This window comes from Myotis nattereri, assembly GCF_964212035.1.
Source record: "Myotis nattereri genome assembly, chromosome: 3".
NCBI lineage: Eukaryota > Metazoa > Chordata > Mammalia > Chiroptera > Vespertilionidae > Myotis > Myotis nattereri.
In genome coordinates, this window is record NC_138077.1 from 186761574 (window position 1) to 186784097 (window position 22524).

The 22524-nt window shown below is 42.8% G+C and overlaps 1 protein-coding gene across 1 annotated transcript in view; it reads left to right on the top strand.

Moving 5' to 3' along the window:
- The window catches only part of RIMKLA (ribosomal modification protein rimK like family member A), a 28574-nt gene extending 8724 nt beyond the window's left edge, over positions 1-19850 (top strand). The window contains exons 2-5 of the mRNA XM_081085790.1: positions 4606-4836; positions 8714-8800; positions 16277-16480; positions 18975-19850. Coding sequence (XP_080941916.1) covers positions 4606-4836; positions 8714-8800; positions 16277-16480; positions 18975-19465 — 1013 coding nt within the window. The 3' untranslated portion in view covers positions 19466-19850. The remainder of the gene's footprint in view (positions 1-4605; positions 4837-8713; positions 8801-16276; positions 16481-18974) is intronic.
- Positions 19851-22524: the final 2674 nt, after the last annotated feature.

Consider the following 22524-nt stretch of genomic DNA (forward strand, 5'->3'; position numbering starts at 1 on the left):
ACCACCTGGCTCATCTTTGTGTGCCTGCTTCATAGTGTGTCTGACTCGTTCCAACAGTTCAGTAAAGGTTGCTTGGAATGAAATGACCTCAAAACAGCAGTTGGTAGAAGGAGAAAGTGGCCACATCATCACCAGGTTTTAATGAGGTGGAGGTGAGATTTCTTTGAGCCGTTGTAACAAAGAACTTTAAAAGGGCGGGAGGAGTGGCAGTGGCATCTACTTGTTAAGAATAAAAATAACTTGTCCTTATGAGAAAATGCTGAGGGTAGAGTAGAAAACAGCGAGGGAGAACCTGGAGTGTGCGATGGGCCAGGTCATATTTCAGGTGACACATCTTCTCATAACACAACATAATGTGAGGCCCTTAATGGGTTATCCACTTACTTTATTTATATTATCGATTCCTTTCTGACAACTTTCAGAGCTTCACTACCAGCCACTGTTGTTACCTGATCCTGCTAACATAGTGGTTCTAAAAGCTGCCGTAACGGAGGTCCCTGCTTGCCCTCATGCACAGTGTCCTATTTTCTGTCATTTTTGCTGTTGGCTTTGTAGATGAGGGTTGTTGTTTTTTCTGGCATACAAGGAACCAGATTTGTTTTGAAGCTTTCTTTGTGAAGCTAAGGATGTGCGTGCGTGTGCACATAATTAGTGCTGTACGTGCATGGGTTGAGAGGGTAGGGACCCATTATGTATCAGTGCCACGTAAGGGCAAAGACTTTTACACTCAGATCTATTGCAGGGGTCCATATTCCAAGACATCTCTAATTTAAATGAGATAATATATGTGGAAGCTCTTAGCAAAGTACGTAAAACACAACAGATGCTCAATAAAAATGCGAGCCAAATTCAGATCTGAATGACTGCACCTTTTATTTATCCCTGCTGCTGCTTCCCTCTGTTGATATGAATGATGAGAGTGGTTTTTAATTTTTAGAGCTTTATGTTCCAATAGTGATTTGCTTATTTCTAAAGCTATTTCTCTGTATTATAAAGTGTATTTCTTTGCTGTAGTATATACAAATGCAGAAGTCTAGTTTAGTAGGGTGAACTTAGTTTAACTCAATATATAAATTAGGAAATGGGCTCAATTCTTTGGGAAAAGTTACACATTTTTCTATCTTGTTTTTAATAATTAAAATATTTCCAAATATAAACAATGGAGAGTTCAAAGGAAATCAGAATATAATTACTCTTGAAAGTAGATTATTGTTTTGAGAATTTATGTGGAGAAAATGTTATTGAGGCTAAATAGTGCATGTCAAGCCCAACCTACGAGTCTGGGAGACTCCAAATATCCCAGAAGCAACTCAGCTCCCTTTTCCCTGCCCTGCTCCCTCGGCCAGGGTGATACCCCAGAGCACTAGGGCACTGCAGCTCATGAAATCCCTTGTGATTTGAGGGCCTGAGCCTCTCCCTGTTGAGGGGTTTCCTTCCATTCACTGGCAGCCAAGCAGAGCCCTGCCTGCCCCGATGTCTTGCATCAGCTCTTAAGTCCCTTGGCTTGAAGCCTGTAGATTACAGTGGATCCTGGGAAGGGTGACACATTGAGGTCCATCCTGTATTAAGTTTATCTTTCCTAAGGAGAGAGGTGAATGAAGAGAGGGGGAGTGATTACGTAAGTGGTTGATGGTCTCAGAATTCACTGACAGATTTGCCAAGACCAGACGTACACCCATATTGTTCTTGGCCTTGTCTGTGAGGAACTGCTGCCCCCACTGAAGCCACAGTGAGTGGCAGCCTCTTGTCTACTACTTTTAGGCATGGTGATATAAACTAGGTTTAGACACCAGAGGGCAGGAATGAACAGGAGGCAAGTGGAGTGGCCCATAGCAAGAATGCTGGAGCTGGGCCAACGGGCAGAGAAGTAACTGGTTGTGTGAGCACTTATCCCTAAACCTGCCATGTCCCTCTCTGCACAGAGCTGCACGGCCAGCACAGTCAGACCCCTGACCTGTCTAACTGTTTGGTAGAGCATTTTCAGCTACATTTTAACCCATTCCATTCTTCATTTATTAAAGGCTTCAGTTGGAATGAGCCAGGCCCAAAGATTTACCTTTGGAGAAGAGAGATGAAGTCCTGGTAAGACTTCCTAGGTCTATGTGAACTGCTTGTTGAGGCTGAGCTGTCTCTGTCCACTTGTGGTTGATATTTCCAGAAATGACTGAAGTCTTTTCTTCGCATTTGGAAGTGTAACTGTCCGTCTGTGGTCTCACGTCGGGATTGAAAAGCCAAGCATTTCTGCTGCTTCTCGTTTCTCTAGGTCACTTTTCTGTTGCAAAGCCGTTTGCTCATCAGGTGGTATGCGTCTCCATCCATTGTCTTACCTTGCTTAGCAGAATGTCTGTGCAATGCTAATGCCAGCGCCTTCCAGACTGTGTATAGCATTGTCTAGTTTCAAAGCATTTTTAAATATTTTATCTCATTATGTAATGTCATCCTGGGCTGTTGCTTTTCCCCTGAGTGTATTTCCTCAGCATTTGCACCAACCTGAGTACTTTTCTTTCTTCTCCTGTCAATTTTGAGTCTGCTATACAGGGCGTGCTCCCCCCGCCCCTTTCATATTATTTCCTACAGGGCTATAAGTGGCAAAGAAAGGCATATCTAAATGGTACTATTTTCTGATGGTAAAGCGAAGATAACCTAAATGCTCTTTATAAGTCATCCGTGAGAATTATGTCCCGGTTCCTTGGGAATATACTATGAGTAGAAGTACTAAAAACAGTTTATCTTCATGATTATACCTACTCCCTTTTTCTAACTTGGCAAAATAGCTCCTAGAAATGGGGGGAACTGTGCAAGTTATATCCATACTGTGTTTTTGTGTGCTTGCTTTGTTTTTATTTTGTTTTGCTTATTGTTTTTATACTAATATTATTCATGCCCCAGTGGAGAAATAGGAATTGTATTAGCACCTTTTTTTTTCTTTCTTGGACTTGTATGGTTGTACAGAATATCACTTTTGAAATAGAAGGTGCTTTAGGTTAAAGCTTGTAAGATGGTTCTGGAACTGTGTCTCAGAGTTTTTCTTAAGAGCATTCTGGAAACTCCTTTAAGGTTCACCAAGGCAGACCAAGTTGTTTCCTGAACTCAGTTCTCATTGCTCTCACATCCCATTTCATGGCTCCATCATTCTATCCCCAGATGCTGGGTGCACCACAGATGCCTAGATTACTACTATGTCCTATGGTTTGTATCGTAGTAATGCAAACCACAGGACATGGAGGTTGAAAGAGACCGCGCAGGTTGCTGTAAGCTTATCTGATCTTTGCATTTCCTCCGTGCCATTCTCAAGTGTCCAGTGAGCCTCGGCCCATTCCATCCTAAGGCACTGGAAAAGTATCCCTCTTGTTGATCCCAAATCCTCCCTGTAGCTTCTGTACAATTCAGAAGACATCAAGTGCCTATCATGTACCTGGCACTGTTCTAGGGGCTGGAGATACAGAAGTAAAGAGACATGGATAACTCATGGATAGCTCTACCGCTTGGGGTCATGGAAGACAAGCCAAATAGTTCTTATCCATGGACACCCTACAGCCTCACTCCTGTTCCTCTGAGTCCTCACTTGAAGCTAATATTCCCATCTATCCAGTGTAATGCAGTTCAAATTCTTTTGCCATATGGATCAACTGTCTTTGGATGACTTCTAGTTTGAATATTTTTGTTTGTTTTGTTAATACTCCCCTGAGGATATTTTTCCATTGATTTTTAGAGAGCGTGGAAGAGAGAGGGAAAGACAGAGAGAAACATCATGTGAGAGAAACACATCGATTGGTTGCTTCCTGTATAAGCCCTGACCAGGGCCCAGACCGGGGAGGAGCCTTCAACCAAGGTATGTGCCCTTGACTGGAATCGAACCCAGGACCCTTTGGTGTGCAGGCCAATGCTCTATCCACTGAGCAAAACTGGCCAGGGATGAATATTGAATTGATTTTTAGTAGGTTGATTTTTTAGAGTTTTTTTTTTGTTATAAAGGTAATATGCACTTGGAGACATTTTAGAAAATATAGATAAGTTTAAATAGGAAATCACTTGCAATCCCTTTACCCACTGTTAAAGTGTTGCTATATTTTCTTTCAGCTTTTACTAACTTGTATTTATAATTTTGTTCCCTGTTTTCTTTACTTACCATTGGCATTTTTGCATTCATTATATTCATAAAAATTATTTAAATGCTTACATATTTCAGATAGACTTTTAATGGTTAAGTCATAAAAGAGTAGTAAGGATCCCTTATGTGAGCTATCACGCTTCCTTTTCCTTAAGCCCCCAGTCTCCTAAGCCACTGCCTTCGAGGACTACTAGTACCATATGGAAGGAAGGTGCAGGGCTATACTATCTCCTTGTGGATTCTCCTAATGTGGATTTTTCTTGATACGCTGCCTCTTTTTTCTGTTCGTTCTTTTGTGCTTCCTCATGATCATGCTCTGCCCATTTGTTTGGAGTATTGAGTTGACTGTAGCTTTCTTGTTACAACAGGATATTCAAGTGCCATTTCCAAGGTTATCCTCCTGCGGGGTTCAGTCTTGAGGAGTCTGTTGGAGCCAGTTCTGGTGGGACTAGACGACGGTAAGCACAGGGCTCACTTTTCTCCTGCAATTGCAGGCCTACAGCTGAACCAGAAGGCACTCACCACTTTCCCGGATGTGGTGCTTGTTCGGGTGTCCACACCCTCGCTGCAGTCGGACAGTGACATCACCGTCCTGCGACACCTGGAGAAGTTGGGCTGCCGCCTAGTCAATCGCTCGCAGAGTATTTTAAACTGCATCAACAAGTTCTGGACATTCCAAGAGCTGGCCGGACATGGGGTCCCCATGCCAGACACCTTCTCCTATGGTGAGTGTCCTTGAAATAAGGTTGCAGTTTATCTTTCCCAGTTGCATCTCTGTGTTTTCTCTCCCCAGTAGCCCTCGAGTGTTGGTTTTCAGTACGGAGCTGTTCATCTTAGATGACTCAACAACGTGAGTCTATCATGGCCATTCCCTCTGTCTGAAATGCCTTTGCTTCTTTCTGTCTGTAATTCACTCATTAAATATGTATCTGGCACACACTATGTGCCAACCACCATACTAGCACTAGACTATACGGTAAGTACCAGTCAGAGTCCTGCCCTCAAGTCATTGCCAGGTCTTCAGCGGCAGAGAAAGCAAGTAAACAAGCAAGTGCAGTGTAGTAAGTGCCATGATAAGAGTTAGTGCAAGGTGGTGAGGGAATACGTAGGAGAATTCTTAGTGAGTTTAGAAGATATTGAGGAAGGTTTCCCAAAAGAAATAGTATCTAAACTAAGCTGAAGTTATCCAGGTAAAGTGTGAGAGTGGGGGGAGGGGGGAGACAGGGAAGGACTCTAAGCCGAGAGAAGAATATAGAAAGACTTATAGGCAAGAGAGAGCTTGACCAATTGGTGGTATTTTGCGTAGTTTGTAGGATGTAAGGGAGACTGAGTTGAGATATAAGGCTAGAAAGATAAGTAGCCATATACGGTATGTGAAGGAGATTGGATCTAATCTTGAGACTAACCAAAAGTTATTGGGCTTTAAGCAAGAAGGGGGCCTGATCAGAGTTCAGAAGTTCACTTTGGCTACTCTAGGAAAAAGGAATTAGGCAAAGCAAAGTGGAGACAAGATATGTAGTAGCAGAGTTCTTAAACCATTCAAAAGAGCAATGATTGTCTAAACAAAAGTAGCCATAGTAAGAATGAAGATAAGTCAACAGAATCAGGAATTATGAAGGTGAAAGAAATAATAGAACATGGTGATTGGTTGGGTAAGAGGGGTATAGAGAGGAATCAAGAGTGACTGGTTTCTGGTTTGGGCAACCAGATGTGATAGCAAACACTGAGACCAGAAACATAGAGAAGACACTGATTGGGAGGTAGGAGGTGAGAGGTGGTGGGGAGAGCTGATTTCAGTGTGGGACGTGTTCTGTTTGAGCTGTCTATAGTACATGCAAGTAAAAATACTCAGTGGGCAGCAGAAAATGGATCTGGAGCTCCTGGGAGAGGTGTAGACTGGGGATGTGGAATTGGAAGCCTTTATTATATTAAGTGAAGTCACAAGATTGGATGGGATTACTCAGGCGGACTCTGTAGAACGAAGAGAGCTGAACTGTACACCTAAAATGGTTAAAAAGATAACTTTTATTTTATATATATTTTACCACAATAAAAAAATCACACACAAATGTAATAAAAGAAGGTTCAAGAGGGACTCCTTTAGGGAATGGGTAAAGGAAGAGGAACCTGTACAAGCGACTAAGCAGGAGAAGCTGGGAAGGTGAGACGAGAAAGAGAGATGACAGAAGCCAGTGGGAAGGGCAGTCCAGGAAGGCTGGCATAATGAAAAGTGTGGATGGATCGGTCTGAAAGGACAAGTAACGTAAGCACTGAGATGTGTGTGGGACTTAGCAACAGGGAGTTTAATGAACACAGCTTCAGTTTAATGATGGGGAGAGAAGCCAAATTGTCAGGGACGAGGAAATGAATGGGAAGTGAGGAAATGGAAACCCTCTCAAATAGCTTAATTGTAGGGATATGAAGTCGCAGGTAAGGAATGAGACAGGGTCAAGGAACAGGGGTTTTATTTGTTTAGGATGGGAGAGAACTGATATGTTTAAAATGGTGATGGGATTAAGAACTGGGAGGTTGAAGATACAGTAGAGAGGAAACACTTCATTGTGCAAGATCCCTGAGAAGGTGAGAGGGAAATGGGTCCAAAGCATAGGTGCAGCCCGGCAGGCGTGGCTCAGTGGTTGAGCATCAACCTATGAAACAGGAGGTCATGGTTCGATTCCTGGTCCGGGCACATGCCCGGGTTGTGGGCTCGATCCCCATTAGGGGGCATGCAGGAGGCAGCCAATCAATGATTCTCTCTCATCATTGATGTTTCTATCTATCTCTCCCTCTCCTTTCCTCTCTGAAATCAATAAAATTATAAAAAATATTTTTAAAAAGCACAGGTTTAGGGATGGCCTGAGAGAAGGATCCCTCTTTCACTGTGTTAGAAGGGAGGAAAGAGGATAGCTAGAGAGGAGTTGAATTTATCAGCAGGTGTCAGGAAGTTGGGAGTTACCTTCTTATAAAACATCCTCTTCTGAAGACGTCCCTAATTATCTACAATGCCTCTTCATTTAAAAAAATTATTAGCACTTTTGTGAACAAAACAGGTATTAGTATTCCAATTTGCAAAAATTGCTGAACTGCAATACCACCTGTGGTAGGCAGAATAGTGATCCCAAAAAGATGCCAATGTGGCCCTGGCCGGTATGGCTCAGTTGATTGAGCCCCATCCCATGCCCAGGCTGTGGGCTGGATCCCCAGTAGGGAGCATGCAGGAGGCAGCCAATCAATGTTTCTCTCTCACATTGATGTTTCTCGCTCTCCCTCTCCCTTCTTGTCTCTCTAAAATCAATAAAAACATACTTTTTAAAAAAGAAATGTAAATATGTAGGTAATCAATCAAGTTTGTAAACACAATTTAGAAAGATTTTAATACCCACATTATTCATGTTTTTTTTAAATTAAGAATTAAAGGATTATAGTAGAACCAATTTAGGCTTTCAAGTCATGCCTGAACTTTGGATGAGACAAATCCCCAGGCTTGGTTTCTTTGGCTATTGATTTTCTACAGCTATATAACAAACTACTAAAAACTTAGCAGCTTAAAATAACACCCATTTATTTCCTCAGTTTCTGAAGTTCAGAAGTCCAGCCAAGCATTGCTGGGTTCTTTGCTCTGGTCTTTCCAGGCTGAAATTAAGGGGTAGCTGGCCTGTGATTTCACCAGAGGCCTGGAGTCTTCCAAACTCACTGGTTGTTGGCATTTATTTCCTTGCAGTTGCAGGGACTGAGGTCCCCACTTTCTTGCTGGCTATCAACTGAGGGCCGTTTTCAGTTCCTAGAATTGCCCACTGTCGCCACCGCATGGCCTTCTCTACAACATGGAAGTTTGCTCCTTCAAGGCCAGCAGGAAAGTCTCTCTGACACTTCACATTCTTTTGAAGGGCTTACCTGATTAGGTCAGGCCCACCATGAATCATCCCACCTTGATTAACTCAAAGTAGTAGACCTAATCACAGGAATGATACCCCATCGTATTTACTGGTCCCTCCCACACTCAAGGGAGGGGATTGACAAGGCGTGTACACCAGCAGGTAGGAATCTTCAGAGCCATCTTAGAGTCTGCTTCAGGCAGCCATTTTAAAGGAAAAAATACGCCCTGGCTGGTTTGGCTCAGTGGATAGAGCTTCGGCCTGTGGACTGAAGGGTCCCAGGTTCGATTCCGGTCAAGAGCATGTACCTTGATTGTGGGCACATCCCCAGTAGGGGGAGTGCAGGAGGCAGCTGATCGATGTTTCTCTCTCATCGATGTTTCTAACTCTCTATCCCTCTCCCTTCCTCTCTGTAAAAAAAATGAATAAGATACATTAAAATAAATAAATAAATAAATAAATAAATAAGTAAAAATAAAGGGAAAAATACCTGCCAGTCCTATAGGATTGTGATGAGGATTACACAAACAAGAGCATGGGAAACCTTTGCCTCATGGAAGGCTTCGATGAATACCTCTGCTCCCTCCTCTTATATTATAGGTGCACAGGGCAAGCGTGTTGGAGAGACAGGTGGCCTGAAAAGAATTCCCCGAGAGGGTGCTGCGTTGGGCTGACCGCTCCCCGACCATCAGCCTTACCTTCACTGACTGTCACCTTTTCTTGGCAGGTGGGCATGAAGACTTTTCAAAAATGATTGATGAAGCTGAGCCCCTGGGCTACCCGGTCGTGGTGAAGAGCACACGAGGACACCAGGGTCAGTGCCGCTCCTGCACTTCCTGTAGGCCAAGCGCTGCCACACAAGACCCTCCTTAGGTGGGAGTGGGAGCACCGCTGGGAGCAACGGAGCTCCCCCTTGAGGAGCTTGCAGTGTAGTCCTTACCCTTCCCCGAATGATGGTCACAGGCCCTTGACTTGACTCTGGTTTCCCTAACTCCACTGCCAGTTCATCCTCTATTCTTTTTGGAGAGTCAGTCTCTGAAACAGATCTATTCTTGTCATTCTCTGTTGAAAAACCCCTCTAGAGCAGCGGTTCTCAACCTGTGGGTCACGACCCCTTTCACAGGGGTTGCCTAAGACCATCGGAAAACACATATATATTGTTTTTGTGATTAATCACTATGCTTTAATTATGTTCAGTTTGTAACAATGAAAATACATCCTGCATATCAGATATTTACATTATGATTCATAACAGTAGCAAAATTATAGTTATGAAGTAGCAACGAAAATAATTTTATGGTTGGGGGTCACCACAACATGAGGAACTGTATTAAAGGGTCGTGGCATTAGGAAGGTTGAGAACCACTGCTCTCGAGAGCCTGTGCTGCCTCCTAGACAAAGTCCATATTCCTGCTCGTGGCACTGAAGCCCTGGACAAAGAGCCTCACCTCCCTTTGCAGCTTCTCTGGCCACGGGACCCTCCCACATCCATGCCGAACTGCTTCTCATTCTCCCACGACACGTATTTTCCTCTCAGAAACCTCTGCTGGGAATGCCATCTTCCTCTGTCCTCTGGTGAACTTCTGCTCATCCTTTAAGGCCGGCTCCACCTGTCATTTTTTTCCCCTCCTCATCTCTGGCCTCCCTCCTGCCCTTCCAAAAATTAATTGCCCTTCCCTTTGTATTCCCATAGCACTTTGTCCATGATTCTAGCTCTGTACTACACTTGATGACAGTTATAGGTTATGTGCCCTTTTTCCCCTTCTTCATTGTGAGTTACTCAGGTCCTATGAATCTCTGTCTCTGTAAGACCTACTGTGTGCTCAGTCGGAGTCAGTAACTGTTGAAGAGGGTGGATGCAGCAGAAAGCAATCCTCCTGAAGAATGTGAGTGGGTACCCAGATGGCATACATAAATGCCCAGGGCATCTGGTGTGAGGAGGTATCCCAAACAGACACGTAATGAGCAATTCCTGTGATGCAGGGACCGTGCAGTAGAAATAAACTAGACACTGTCACCTCTCTTAAGGATTGCCAATGTGAAGAGTGTAGAGAGAGTTGCATTGCAGGGCACAGGGTACGCTGCTGCAGCATGCATATCCAGGCACCTGTTGAGCTTGAGCTGAACAGAGGGAGGGCCAACTCTGCCAAGAGGCAGTGAAAGCTTCATTGGAATAAAGGAGACTTAGGTTGACATGTGGAATGTGAACTGGAAGAAGTGAGCTGAGCAAACAAACAGAAGCAGGTGTGAGCAAAGCAACCTGTGAGTCTAGAGGGGGCCTGTTGAGGAGCAAGAAAAATGAGTGTGGGTGGCAAGGTGGGGCTCCTGATACTACTCAGATATGGTACAGAGCTAAAATGCAATGTCTCTCAACTAGTTGTTTTCTTCAATCATATATGATTCAAATATGAGTCATATTTGAATTCTTTATTCCAATACTGCCAGCAGTATAGGAAAGCAGCAGGTCATCCACAAAAAAATCTGCTCTGCTGCTCCCCATAAGCCAGCTGTTTATATAGGGTAAGACAGAGATTACACGGGGAAGTATGGATTATAGGTATGGGGAAGTAGGGATTACAGGTATGGGGAAGTAGGGATTACAGGCATGAGGAAGTAGGAGGCTGGGGTGGGACTCCATTGTTTTGGCACAGGGGCATATAACTCCCAGCCAGGTCAGAATTTAACCAACCCAAGGCAATCATGGTTAATAGAGCATGATTAATATTTCCCATAACCATAGTTAGTCCCCAATATTCTATTCTTGTCCCTAACATTTCCCCACTGCTATTTCTATTATCTCACATCTATGAGATTAGGTTTGGATGAAAAGTCTCCTCCTGCTGGACTGCATCTGCTTCTGCCTTGAAAGCAGTTCTCAGAGATGGAATACACCAAATGCAGGATCATGGATATATATGTTCTATCAACTGAGAATTGTCAGAAAGATTAAAACAGCACATTCCTTTAAATTCTTCACAACCGTGGTTATGCTGCAACAGCAAGTAATCTATTGCCGCCCGATTTTCTAGAACTGCCTCCCTGACCTGGCTCAGCTGTTGATTTATCCCATGGATAGCCCTGGAGGTGGCTTTAGGGCTTTCACCGTGCTACAAGCCTGCCGGGTCACTTCTACATTAAGGGAGCCTACCTTTTACCAGCGTAACAGAAATGGTCAAAGCAATATAGTCAACAGGCTCCACAGGTGGAGATCGTCATTGCCGTCCGGTGCCACGGCCTTGAGAAAGCCTCTTGTGGTTCAGACCCTGTGATGTTTCTGAGGCATAAAGACAGTCGGTCATCCTAAGGAACAGGACCCCATTGCTGTTAGCAGGGATAAATAGTTACCCCACATATCAGAAACCAACCAGCCAGCAGCTTAGTATGTCTAGTACTATAAGGGGATTATCAGGATAATTATCAGAATAATTCATATAGTTATTAGCTGCTGAAAGATAACAACTAGAACACCCAGTGACAGTCAGACATTTGCCACAGGGAACTACTGCAGTAACCTTTAGAGGAAGCATCACTGCATCGTTTTTCCAACATACAAAGATCCCTGTATATGACTTCCCAAAAGGAATGGAATAATTCTTTAAATTAGCAATAGGTGTCCCAACTCCTGCTCAGCAAATGTAAAGGTCAGTTCTACACAGGGTCCTCCATTGCCAGCTTCAGAGCAGTCAGGTGGTGAGAAGCACATCTCAGTCCCATCCATTTCTCCTCCAGTTGGCCCATCGTCCTTGCTCTGCTCACGTCTGTCTAACTGCCTATCACACCCCCCCTCAAGGATCTTGGCTCTGAATTCTCTCACAGAAAAAGGGGTGCAGGGTCTCTTCTGCAACTGCTTCATGCTGAGGAGGGATGAAGTTTTCCCTTCAGAGCCAAGAGATCCTTGCTGTCTGTCAGAGGGACGATGCAGCCTGGCCACAGAAGGAGATGACAATGGTGTCTAGAGGTGGTATTCCCTGAGTGCTAGTAGGGCTTGTAACCCGGTGGAGACAAACTGTGTCATAAAATTTAGTATTATTGGGCAAAAGTTAGAACAGCAAGAATATACAAATGATCTGGTGGAAGGAAAAACACATTTCAGTTCTAATAATTCCCAATTATTTTCTAATTCCCAATTTGAAACACAATTTCTTTCTCTCCCTAAAATCACCCTCATTTTTATTAAAGAGCCAACTTAAGACCAATTTATTTACTGTATTAAGTCTAGTTACAATACGGCCTGATTGTTTGCATGAACACAATAAGAATAACATCAGCTAGTTGTTGTTTTTAATTGTGGTAATATATATAACATAAAATTCAACTATTTATTGAATGCCTACAAAGTGCCAGGCATTTCATATTCTAGGGGATATAGAAAGGAACAAGCAAACATTCCCGCCCTCAGGGAGCTCACATAGTAGAAAGATGTGACAGACAATGACAAGTTAAATAGAAGACTCCTGGCCAGGGAGCTCAGCTGGTTAGAGCGTGATGTGAGAGTGAACAGGGACTGAGCCTGCAACCTGGGCTTGTGCCCTGACTGCGAATTGAATCGGCAGCCTTTCGGTGCACAGGACTATGCCCAATCAATGGAGCCATACAAGCCAGGGCTACATAGTATTTTTAAACATTTGAAAAATTGAGATATAATTCACATAAAAATTTACTATTTTGAAGAGTACAGTTCAGTGGATTTTAGTGTATTCACTATTATATACAACCATTTCCATTATCTAATTTCAGGACATTTCCATCACCACAGAAAGAAAACCCATACCTATTAGGGGTCAATTCCAATTGCCCTTTCCCAGTCCATGAGAACTAACCTACTTTCTGTTTTTATGGATTTGACTATTTTGGACATTTCATATCAGTAGAATCATGTATGTTGCCTTTTGTGTCTGGCTCCTTTGACTTAGTATAACATTTTCAAGGGTCATCCATATTGCTTTTATGACTTAATATTCTGTTGTCAGAATATACTGCATTTCGTTTATCTGTTCATCAGTTGATGGACATTTGGATTGCGTCCATTTTGTGGCTACTGCTGCTATGAACATTCGTGGACAGGTTATAGTGTGAACATATGTTTAATGTCTCCTGAGTATATCACCAAGAGTGCAATTGCTGGGTCATATGGTAATTCTGTGTTTAGCTGTAGAGGAACAGCCAAACTGTTTTCCACATCAGTTTGTGCCATTTTATACTCCCACCAGGACTGTACAAGGACTACAGTTTCTCTACATTCTCCCAACTGTTATATCATTCATTCCTTTGTTCATTCATTTATTATTGATTTGTTTTATTATAGCCATCTTAGTGGGTATAATGTGGTTTCTTATTGTGGTTTTTATTTATGTTTCCCTAATGATTTTGAACATCTTTTTATGTGCTTATTGGCCATTTGTATATCTTCTTTTTTTTATTATGTTTTTTTTTATTGTTTCCAGAGAGAGGAAGGGAGAGGGAGAGATAGAAACATCAGTGATGAGAATCATTGAGCAGCTACTTCCTGCACGCCCCCTACTGGGGATCCAGTCTGCAGTCCTGGCATGTACCCTGATGGGGAATCGAACCAGTGACCTCTTGGTTCATAGGTCAACGCTCAACCACTGAACCACACCAGCCAGACACTATACCTTCTGAGGAGAAATGTCTATTCAGACCCTTTGCCCATTTTTCAGTTCTATTATTTGCCTTTTTGTTGTTGAATTTTTAAGAGTTACTTGTATACTCTGGCTATTATACCCTTATCAGACATATAATTTAAACATTTTTTTCTACTCTTTAGGGTGTCTTTTCACTTTCTTCATAGTGTCCTTTGATGCACAAAAATTTTTGGTTTTGATGAAATTCAATCTATTTTTTCCTTTGGTTACTTGTGCTTTTGATGTCATTTTGTACTTGCCTAATCCAAAATCGCACAAATTTATACCTATGTGTCCTTCTAAGTGTTTTATTGTTGTAGCCCTTACATTTAGTTTTTTTTACCCATTTTGAGTTCAGTTTTATATATGGTGAAATGTAGGAGTTCAACTTCATTCTGTTGGGTGTGGATGTCCATTTTCCCCAGTATCATTTGTTGAATAAACTGTTCTTTCCCCATTGCATGTTCTTGAAACTCTTGTCAAAAATCAATTGACCATCTGTGTGAGGGTCTATTCTGAGCTCTCAATTCTTTTACATTGATCTGTATGTCTATCTTTATAACAGGCCACACCTCTTGATTACTGTAACTTTATAATAAGGTTGAAAATTGGGAAATGTGAATCCTCCAACTTTGTCCTTCTTTTTCAAGATTGTGTTAGCTATTTGGGATCCCTTGCATATGAATTTAAGGATCATGTATCAATTTCTGCAGAAAAGGAAATTAGCATTTTGGTAGGAAATGCATTGAATCTGAAAATCACCCTGAAGTGTATTGCCATTTCAATAGTATGTCTTTCAGCCCTGGCCGGTTTGGCTCAGTGGATAGAGCGTCGGCCTGCGGACTGAAGGGTCCTGGGTTGGATTCTGGTCAAGGGCACATGCCCGGGTTTCAGGCTCGATCCCCATTAGGGGGTGTGTAGGAGGCAGCTGGTCAATGATTCTCTCTCATCGTTGGTGTTTCTCTCTCCCTCTCCTTTCCTCTCTGAAACCAATAAAAATGTATTTTAAAAAAAAGTATTTCAATCTCTGAAAAATGGGATGTCTTCAGAAATATTTTATAGTTTTCAGTGTATAAGTATTATACTTATTTTATGAAATGTATTCCTGAATGTGCTATTCCTTTCAATACTATTGTAAATAGAATTGTGTTCTTAATTTGATTTTCAGATTGCTCATTGCTAGTGTAGCAAATAGTATCGTAGGGAAAATGAATAGGGAATAAACAAAGTCACAGCAATTTTTAGACTCTAGAATATGGAAATAAATTTAAAGAAGGCAGTGGACTGGCGTAGCCTTTGCCTTTTCGAAAGTGACTAATCTTATGGACCCTCATTTTCTTCATTTATAAAGCACAAATAGCTATCTTTGTCCTAATGGCTTCACAAGGCTAGTATGAAGGGTAAATGAAACAATAAAAAAAGTATTTGGCACATCATAGATGATTAACTAATCTGAGTGCCCTTCCCTCACCTCTCATTTTTCCTCCTTGCCTTAAAACTGTAGCTCTTTTATTAACCGAAGTCTAAGCCCATGTTAGAACCTCTGCGCCAGAAACCGAGGAACAAGTCTCTCTCTAGCCCCATCTCTGCTAAAAATCCTACCCCAGGTCCAGAGAACGCCCAGTGCCTACAACTGAGTCCAAGCCCTCTGTTGCCAGATGACAGATCTCTTGGTGCCAAATGTCCAGTGTTAGGAGACATATTTCCAATCTTTTACACGGCTAGAGGCTGATGCCCGTCACTCTTTTTATGAAGACTTCAGAAAGATCCCACTCCTTTAGGACACAAATCTTAGGAAAACCATCCCGTATTTGCTAACAAGAATGCTCAGACTGGGTATGCTCATGTCAGATCTGCAAAGCAAACCTATCAGGAACCCCTGTGAGATATATTAGCTGATAGGCAAATGGAAAGCAGATGCCAGATAATTGCAAAAGCATTGGTCAGTCAGGCAGAAAATAAAGAATTTGGAGTCAAGAAGAAATGCTTTCCCAAGAGAAATAGAAGTATAGATCATTCCTTTTAGAATTAATAGGTGTTGCCAAATAATAAGTTTCTTATATTTAAAAAGAGGAAGGATGTCTGTCAGTGATTCACTTTTTGAACTTTATTGTAGTTTTCATAGACCTCAGTGTAAATCATGCGGTGTGATACTTACCTTTTTTGGATCTCCATCTATTTTAGAACTCTTCTAAAATATGTCCAATCAATTATGTTCTGCTTTGTGCATCAAGTTCAGTATGAAGTTTGGAGGATTTTTAAAGCATGAGTTAGACATGGACCCTGCCTGATCCACAGCCTCAGGGTGATAAGAGATGCTAATAACTGTTTTGGAACCGAGTTGACTTGATCCATAGGATTTTATTTTGACCCCTTCTCTGTATTTCTGGAATACGTTATTATTTCATTTTGATAAGAGTGGTGGTACAGGGAGACAGTCAACATTATTAAGACCTGAGCAAAATCAAGAGAAAACAAAGTTCAATAGCCATTTGATAAGAAGCAAAAGCCTAGTCAGAGAAGTAGAGGAGACCAAAATGAGGCAAGTTCAGGAAGCATTGATGACTGCATCACACGGGAGACGGGATGGCCAGGACAGGGTTCGGAGGCTCTTCTAATGCCTTCTCTTATTGTCTTTCTTCTTAAAGGAAAGGCTGTTTTCCTTGCAAGAGACAAACATCACCTCTCAGACATCTGCCATCTGATCCGCCATGACGTGCCCTACCTGTTCCAGAAGTATGTGAAGGAGTCACATGGAAAAGATATCCGGGTGGTGGTGGTCGGGGGCCAGGTGATAGGCTCTATGCTTCGCTGCTCCACAGACGGACGGATGCAGAGCAACTGCTCTCTCGGTAAGTGTAAGGCCCAGAGTCTGTGTGTTGGTTACAGGAGGCCACTGGAGTTTTCATTAGGATGTTTAGACCCATTTAGTAAATGTGTTCCTGTCCCTCCTAGCTAGTCAGAGCCTGGCTAGGTGCCAGGATCAACAGCTAAGGATTAGAAACAAGCCCTTTCCTTTAGCAGCAAGCAGTCCAGCAGGAGGACAGATAGTGTAAGTGCTGTGACAGAGGTCAGGCCAGGGGTGTGGGGACACTGAGGTGTGAACCCTGTCCTATAGGTGTTAGGACTTAGTGGTCAGGTTTACACAGGGAGTGACATGAGGATCCGTGTTTGAGAAACTGACATCTGGGTAGAGGATGAATTGAAGGCATAAGACAGGAGGCAAGGACGAGTGTGGAAGCTGCTGCAACAGCTCAGGCAAGAAATAGTGAGGGTCTAAACTAAGGCAATGACGTGACGCAGAGCAAATTCTGCTTTTCTATTACAGTTGCAAGTTGTGTTTTTCTTATATGTATGATGTTATTAAAAAGCTAGAGTTTATGTTTGGGCCAAATGCATAACCCCTCCCCGTGAACCTGTTTAATAAAGCTTGTTTTCTGTAGTGGTGAATGAAGGTGTCCCAGAAGGCTGTCAATTCTTGTCCCCAACACAGAAAGCTATTGTCCACCTCATTAAACGAATTTTCATGTTGGTAACATGAAAAAGTACCAAAAAAGGAAAATGTACCTACAGTTCCTGTTTCCTGAATCGCCAGATGAGTGTCCCAAGTCTAACGACTAAGAAGGAGACCGAGACATTGATTTTGTCTGTCCTTCATTAATCCTGGCTGAGCAGTTTCCATGAGCGGACTTTGGTAGCTATTGAGAGTGTAGTGATTAATGAGAGAATCCTTGCTTATGGTCCAGTAAAGGAGAAGACACATAAAGAGATCATTGTAAGATATTGTGATAAAGCAGGGTAATAGAAACAAATTCTAGGCTCAGGTTGACAAAGTACTAAGTACCTAACATATTATCTCATTTAATTTTCACGATAATCATGTGCAGTGCAACAGTATTGAACCTTATGTGTTATTGTTTTTTTGTTTGTTTTTTTAAAAAAAATATATTTTATTGATTTCTTACAGAGAGGAAGGGAGAGGGATAGAGAGCCAGAAACATCCATGAGAGAGAAACATGGATCAGCTGCCTCCTGCACGCCCCCCACTGGGGATGTGCCCGCAACCAAGGTACATGCCCTTGACCGGAATCGAACCCGGGACCCTTGAGTCCGCAGGCAGAAGCTTTATCCACTGAGCTAAACCGGTACTGGCTGTGTTATTGTTTTGTCTTTTTTTAAAAAAAATGTTTTTATTGATTTTAGAGAGAAAGGTAGGGAGAGGGAGAGAAACATCAATCAGCTGCCTTTTGCACACCCACTGCTGAGGATTGAGCCCGCAATGTGGGCATGTGCCATGACCGGGAATCACACTAGCGACCTTTTGGTGCATGGTATGATGCTCAACCAACTGAGCCACACTGGCCAGGGCTGTTTTGTCTTTTTTAGTTTCTAATAAGGAACCGCATGGTTTTTTAATTTATCTACATTACTTTTCCTGCTAAGCTGTTTTTACAGCCTTTTCTTTATACAGTATAATAGGTGGGGAAAGGACAGTGTTAAGGTAAAGACATTAGTTACTGGACCTGAGAATATAAGTCATAAGTCTTTCTAGGGAGACTAAGGGAGACAATTAAATCTGAAGTTTTAGCTTTTTAACAAATAAGAGCAATCAGACTCTTTCTGTCCTTGATATAGGATTTGTCTCACAAGCCTCTCCATCTCTCTCTACTTAAAAAATAATAAATTCTGTTTTATTCTAATTATACAAGGAGTACATTCTCAATGTAGAAGGCCTGGAAAACATAGCAAAGTCAAATGAAAAGATATTTATCATTAATCTTACCGTCTAGAGACAACCAGTGTTAACATTTTGGTATTATTTCTTTTGATCTTTTTTTTTCTAATAATATCGTTTTGCATGGTTATACTGCACAGTCTTTAATCCTACATATTTTTCTATGGGATCACAAACTCTCTGTGAGCATTATTAATGGTTGTAACATGCGTTGTTTTCCTCTATTGTGAGCTACTTAGATTATAATTTTTCATTTATTCATCAACAAACATTTATTATTGAGTACCTTCTATGTTCCAGGCACAATGATTTTTCAGTGTGTTTAAATAACTCTGACATCAACATCTGTCTGCATCAAGCCTTTTCTCTGTTACATAAGATTATTTCTTAAGTAGTGGAATGACTGGGTCACAGGGTATAAGCATTTTAAGACTCTAGATAAGAAATGACCACATTGTTTTCCTGATGTCCTTTCAGACCTTTTGTGAATAATGAAAATGCCCGCTCGCTGTCCTTCCTCAGCACTCCCCCTTCTCTTCCTCCTCGAAGGGTCATTTGACTTGCTAGTCAGTGTCTGATGTCATCGTTACATCACTATGCTTTCCCCACAGGTGGTGTGGGTGTCATGTGCCCGCTGACAGAGCAAGGCAAGCAGTTGGCTATTCAGGTCTCCAATATCCTGGGCATGGACTTCTGTGGCATTGATCTCCTCATCATGGACGATGGCTCCTTTGTGGTGTGTGAGGCAAACGCCAACGTTGGTTTCCTCGCCTTCGACCAGGCATGCAACTTAGACGTGGGTGCGATCATTGCAGACTATGCTGTGTCCTTGCTGCCAAATATGCAGACTGGGAAGATGGCCATCCTCCCAGGCCTGTCCAGTCCCAGGGAGAAGAGCGAGCCAGATGGCTGTGCTGCAGCTCGGGGCGTTGCAGAGAGCATCTACACCATCAACAACGGGTCTACCTCCAGTGAGAGTGAGCCTGAACTGGGAGAGGTCCGCGGTCCCTCAGCCAGCACGCCAGCGCCCCCACCCCCCACGCTGCCCGAACCCAGCTACAACATTAACAATAGGATTGCTTCTGAATTAAAACTGAAGTGAATTCCTGCTTTTGTTGGCAGCATTTAAACCAAATCCTACCGCTTCCCTAGTAGTTTTGAATGAATAAAATCTGGACTAATGTGATTTCATTTGCACAGAAACTAGAAATCCCATCTGGGCACTCGACATTCTTTCTAACGATGATTTAAGCAAATGGCCTAGCTTTGTGGTTTTTACAAAGATAATGTAAAAATGCTCACCAGGAACAACATCCCGACTGATCCATTGGAGGCCGAGGTCTGCTGCAAGCATTTGGATATCCCGACTGATTTTAAGGCACTGACTGTGCTGCTGCTTCTAGCTTTTAGCAATAGAGCCCATTAACTCGGAAAAGCTCCTGGCAATAGTTTACTAAAAGCAACCACTGGATGGAGGCGTGTGCCATAGAGGTGGAATGTGGCTTCAGTTATGTGCTTTTCGTGTGTGTGTGTGTGTGTGTGTGTGTGTGTGCTGCTTGGAGAACACACAGTTCGAATACTAGTAGACGATTGATCTCCGCTCCCCCTCCATCACCACCTTGACCATATTTCTCTGACACTCAGGATATGGTGTTCCAGGGAGCTTCCTCATTAGCATTTTCAATGAAGCACTTTGTAGAAAGTAAATTCACTGGTTGGCAAATGCCCTGCTCTGTCGCTGGGCCCTTCTACAAATGCTTTGCCACTTCTAATTTACAGACCTGCTTCAACAAACGCCAGCCCCAGCAGCCTCTTGCACCTTCGCTGCCTTCGGCCTCCGCTGGAAATGCAATTGAATGAGCTAGTGGCCACACACTTTATTTCTTAAGCGTAAACTAGAACCAAACACCAGGGACTCTCTCTTCAATGGACGATTTTCACTTGTTACTCCAAAGCCATTGGTTTATATCCTGGAAAGCTACTGGACAATAATCACTTCCCCCCTCCTCTACTGAAACTTCGTGTACTGCTTAGCTGTAGGGGGTTTTCTTGTATGAGTTGGTATGTGGACCTGTTAGGTAGATAGAGCTATTGGAAACACGCTCCAATCCCCTTGACATTCTAGTATTATCCAGGTTCCAGAGACCTGACCTTACCCACCTTTCCGAACTGGGGAGATGCAGGTATCGGGACTTACTCATTGCCTATTTTGGGGGGAGTTGGATAATGTAGACATGACAGCGAGTGCTTTTCATTCCAACTCTTCAAGCAGCAGCTGACGAGCCTTCCCTTGAGAGGTCATGGAAAGGGAGTGTTCCACTTCTGCTCTGTGGGGTATGACTGAAAATGGGCAAGGCTACATTTTAACCAAATGCACCAAAACAGGACTCAAGGGTTACCATAATCAGGGTTATTTCCTGGGAGACCATACTCTTAAGCTGTGATGTTGCATGTGCCAAGAACACATAGAATTCCTGTTTGGAGTTATCTTTGAAACCATGCAAGGAAGGAGGGCTCGCAACCTATAGTCAGGTCTTGTTTTGTGTGTTTGTTTTTGTTAATCCTCATTTGAGGTTTTGGGTTTTTTTGTTTTTTTCCATTGTTTTTTAGGGAGAGTGGAAGGGAGTGGAAGAGACACACAGAGAGAAACATCGATGTAGAGAGACACATCAGTTGGTTGCCTCCCACACGCACCTTGACTAGGGTTGGGGTTCGAGCCTTCCACCGAGGAACATGCTTTGACCAGAATCGAACCCAAGACCCTTCAGTCCCTAGGCTGACGCTGTAACCACTGAGAAAAGCCAGCTAAGGCAGGTCTTGTTTTTTACACCACCCCTCCCCAGAGGTAGTCCCACACTCCATCACCCATTTTATTTATTGGACTTTTCTTGTAATGTTCTTTGGCTGTTAAAAAATAATCATTTCTTCAAAAATAAATCTACCCTTTAAGGACAAAGACTTAACAGCATTGAAGAAAGTTTATAAGGAGACCGTTTCCAAAGACAATTCTGGAAATATTCTGAGTAAGGTCAGCTTCACTAGACTAAACATACATCTTCCCACGGTGACTACTAGTACTTTAAAGGCAACAACACCCACTTGAATATGTATAAACTCCTGTACTTACTCTGCTGTAAATGTAAAATGTGTATAAGGTCAAACAATTCCATTTTTTTCACAACATTTAAATAGAAATTGGCTTTTAAAATACTGACTAAAATCAGATTTCACCAATTACCAGTTGTACAACTGGAAAATCTTTAGCGCCATGTAATGGAGATGTACACTACACAGTTGTAGTTTAAATGCAGTCCCATGGGGGGTGCATGCCCCTAAATTGTAACCTTAGTAATGTGTCCTTTACAGTTGAAAATGGAGTACTTCACCTTTATATAGGTAACAACATGTACCTTATGTTTGCCACTCAGGGTAGGTTTAGGAGGATAGTTCTAGGTCTGTTCTCTCTGCAGTTGGCCAGATGCTTTCTTTGTAAACATTGGAACCAAGTGAGTTACGTTTCACTCATTCTCACTGTTTAGTATAAAGCCCAGTCTTCCCACTTTATCTAAAGCATGCTTAATGGGCCCCATCCTGAGAGAGCAGCTAGAGAGCGCTTCCAGATTTGTCAAAGGAGGCCCATTTTCCAGCGGCTCGTGACATCTGTAGTCATTGGCATCATTGCCTGGAACTGAGCCCTGTCTGGAAGCAGAGAAAGCTGGATCACAGCTGGATCACAGCCCCCCTCCAGGGTTTCCCAGACTGGCTGTGGACTCAGCCTCAGTCAGGTGGCTTGGCTGGACCACACTTGTCACAGCTGCCCACAGGCCTGCTGGAAGGAACGTGGGGCACAGAGCCAGATCCCGGTTCTGGCTCTCCCCTTAAACAGCTGATTGAACTTGTACAATCAGGTGGTCTCTGTGCCTCCATTTTTCCATTCTTCAGGTAGGGAGGATGCCTGTTCTGTTTAGCTCTTGGGGGTGCTTTGAGGTGGAACTGAGTTCATTAATGGGTATGCATTATGTGGGAGGTGGTAGAAGAACATCTACCACATCTGGTTTTATAACAGTTTCTCCTCACCCCTCCTCTGAGGGAGTTAAGAAAGAAAGAGATCATGAAGTCTGGTCATTAGCACACCGAACAGTGGTAGAGGCCTAAGGAAAA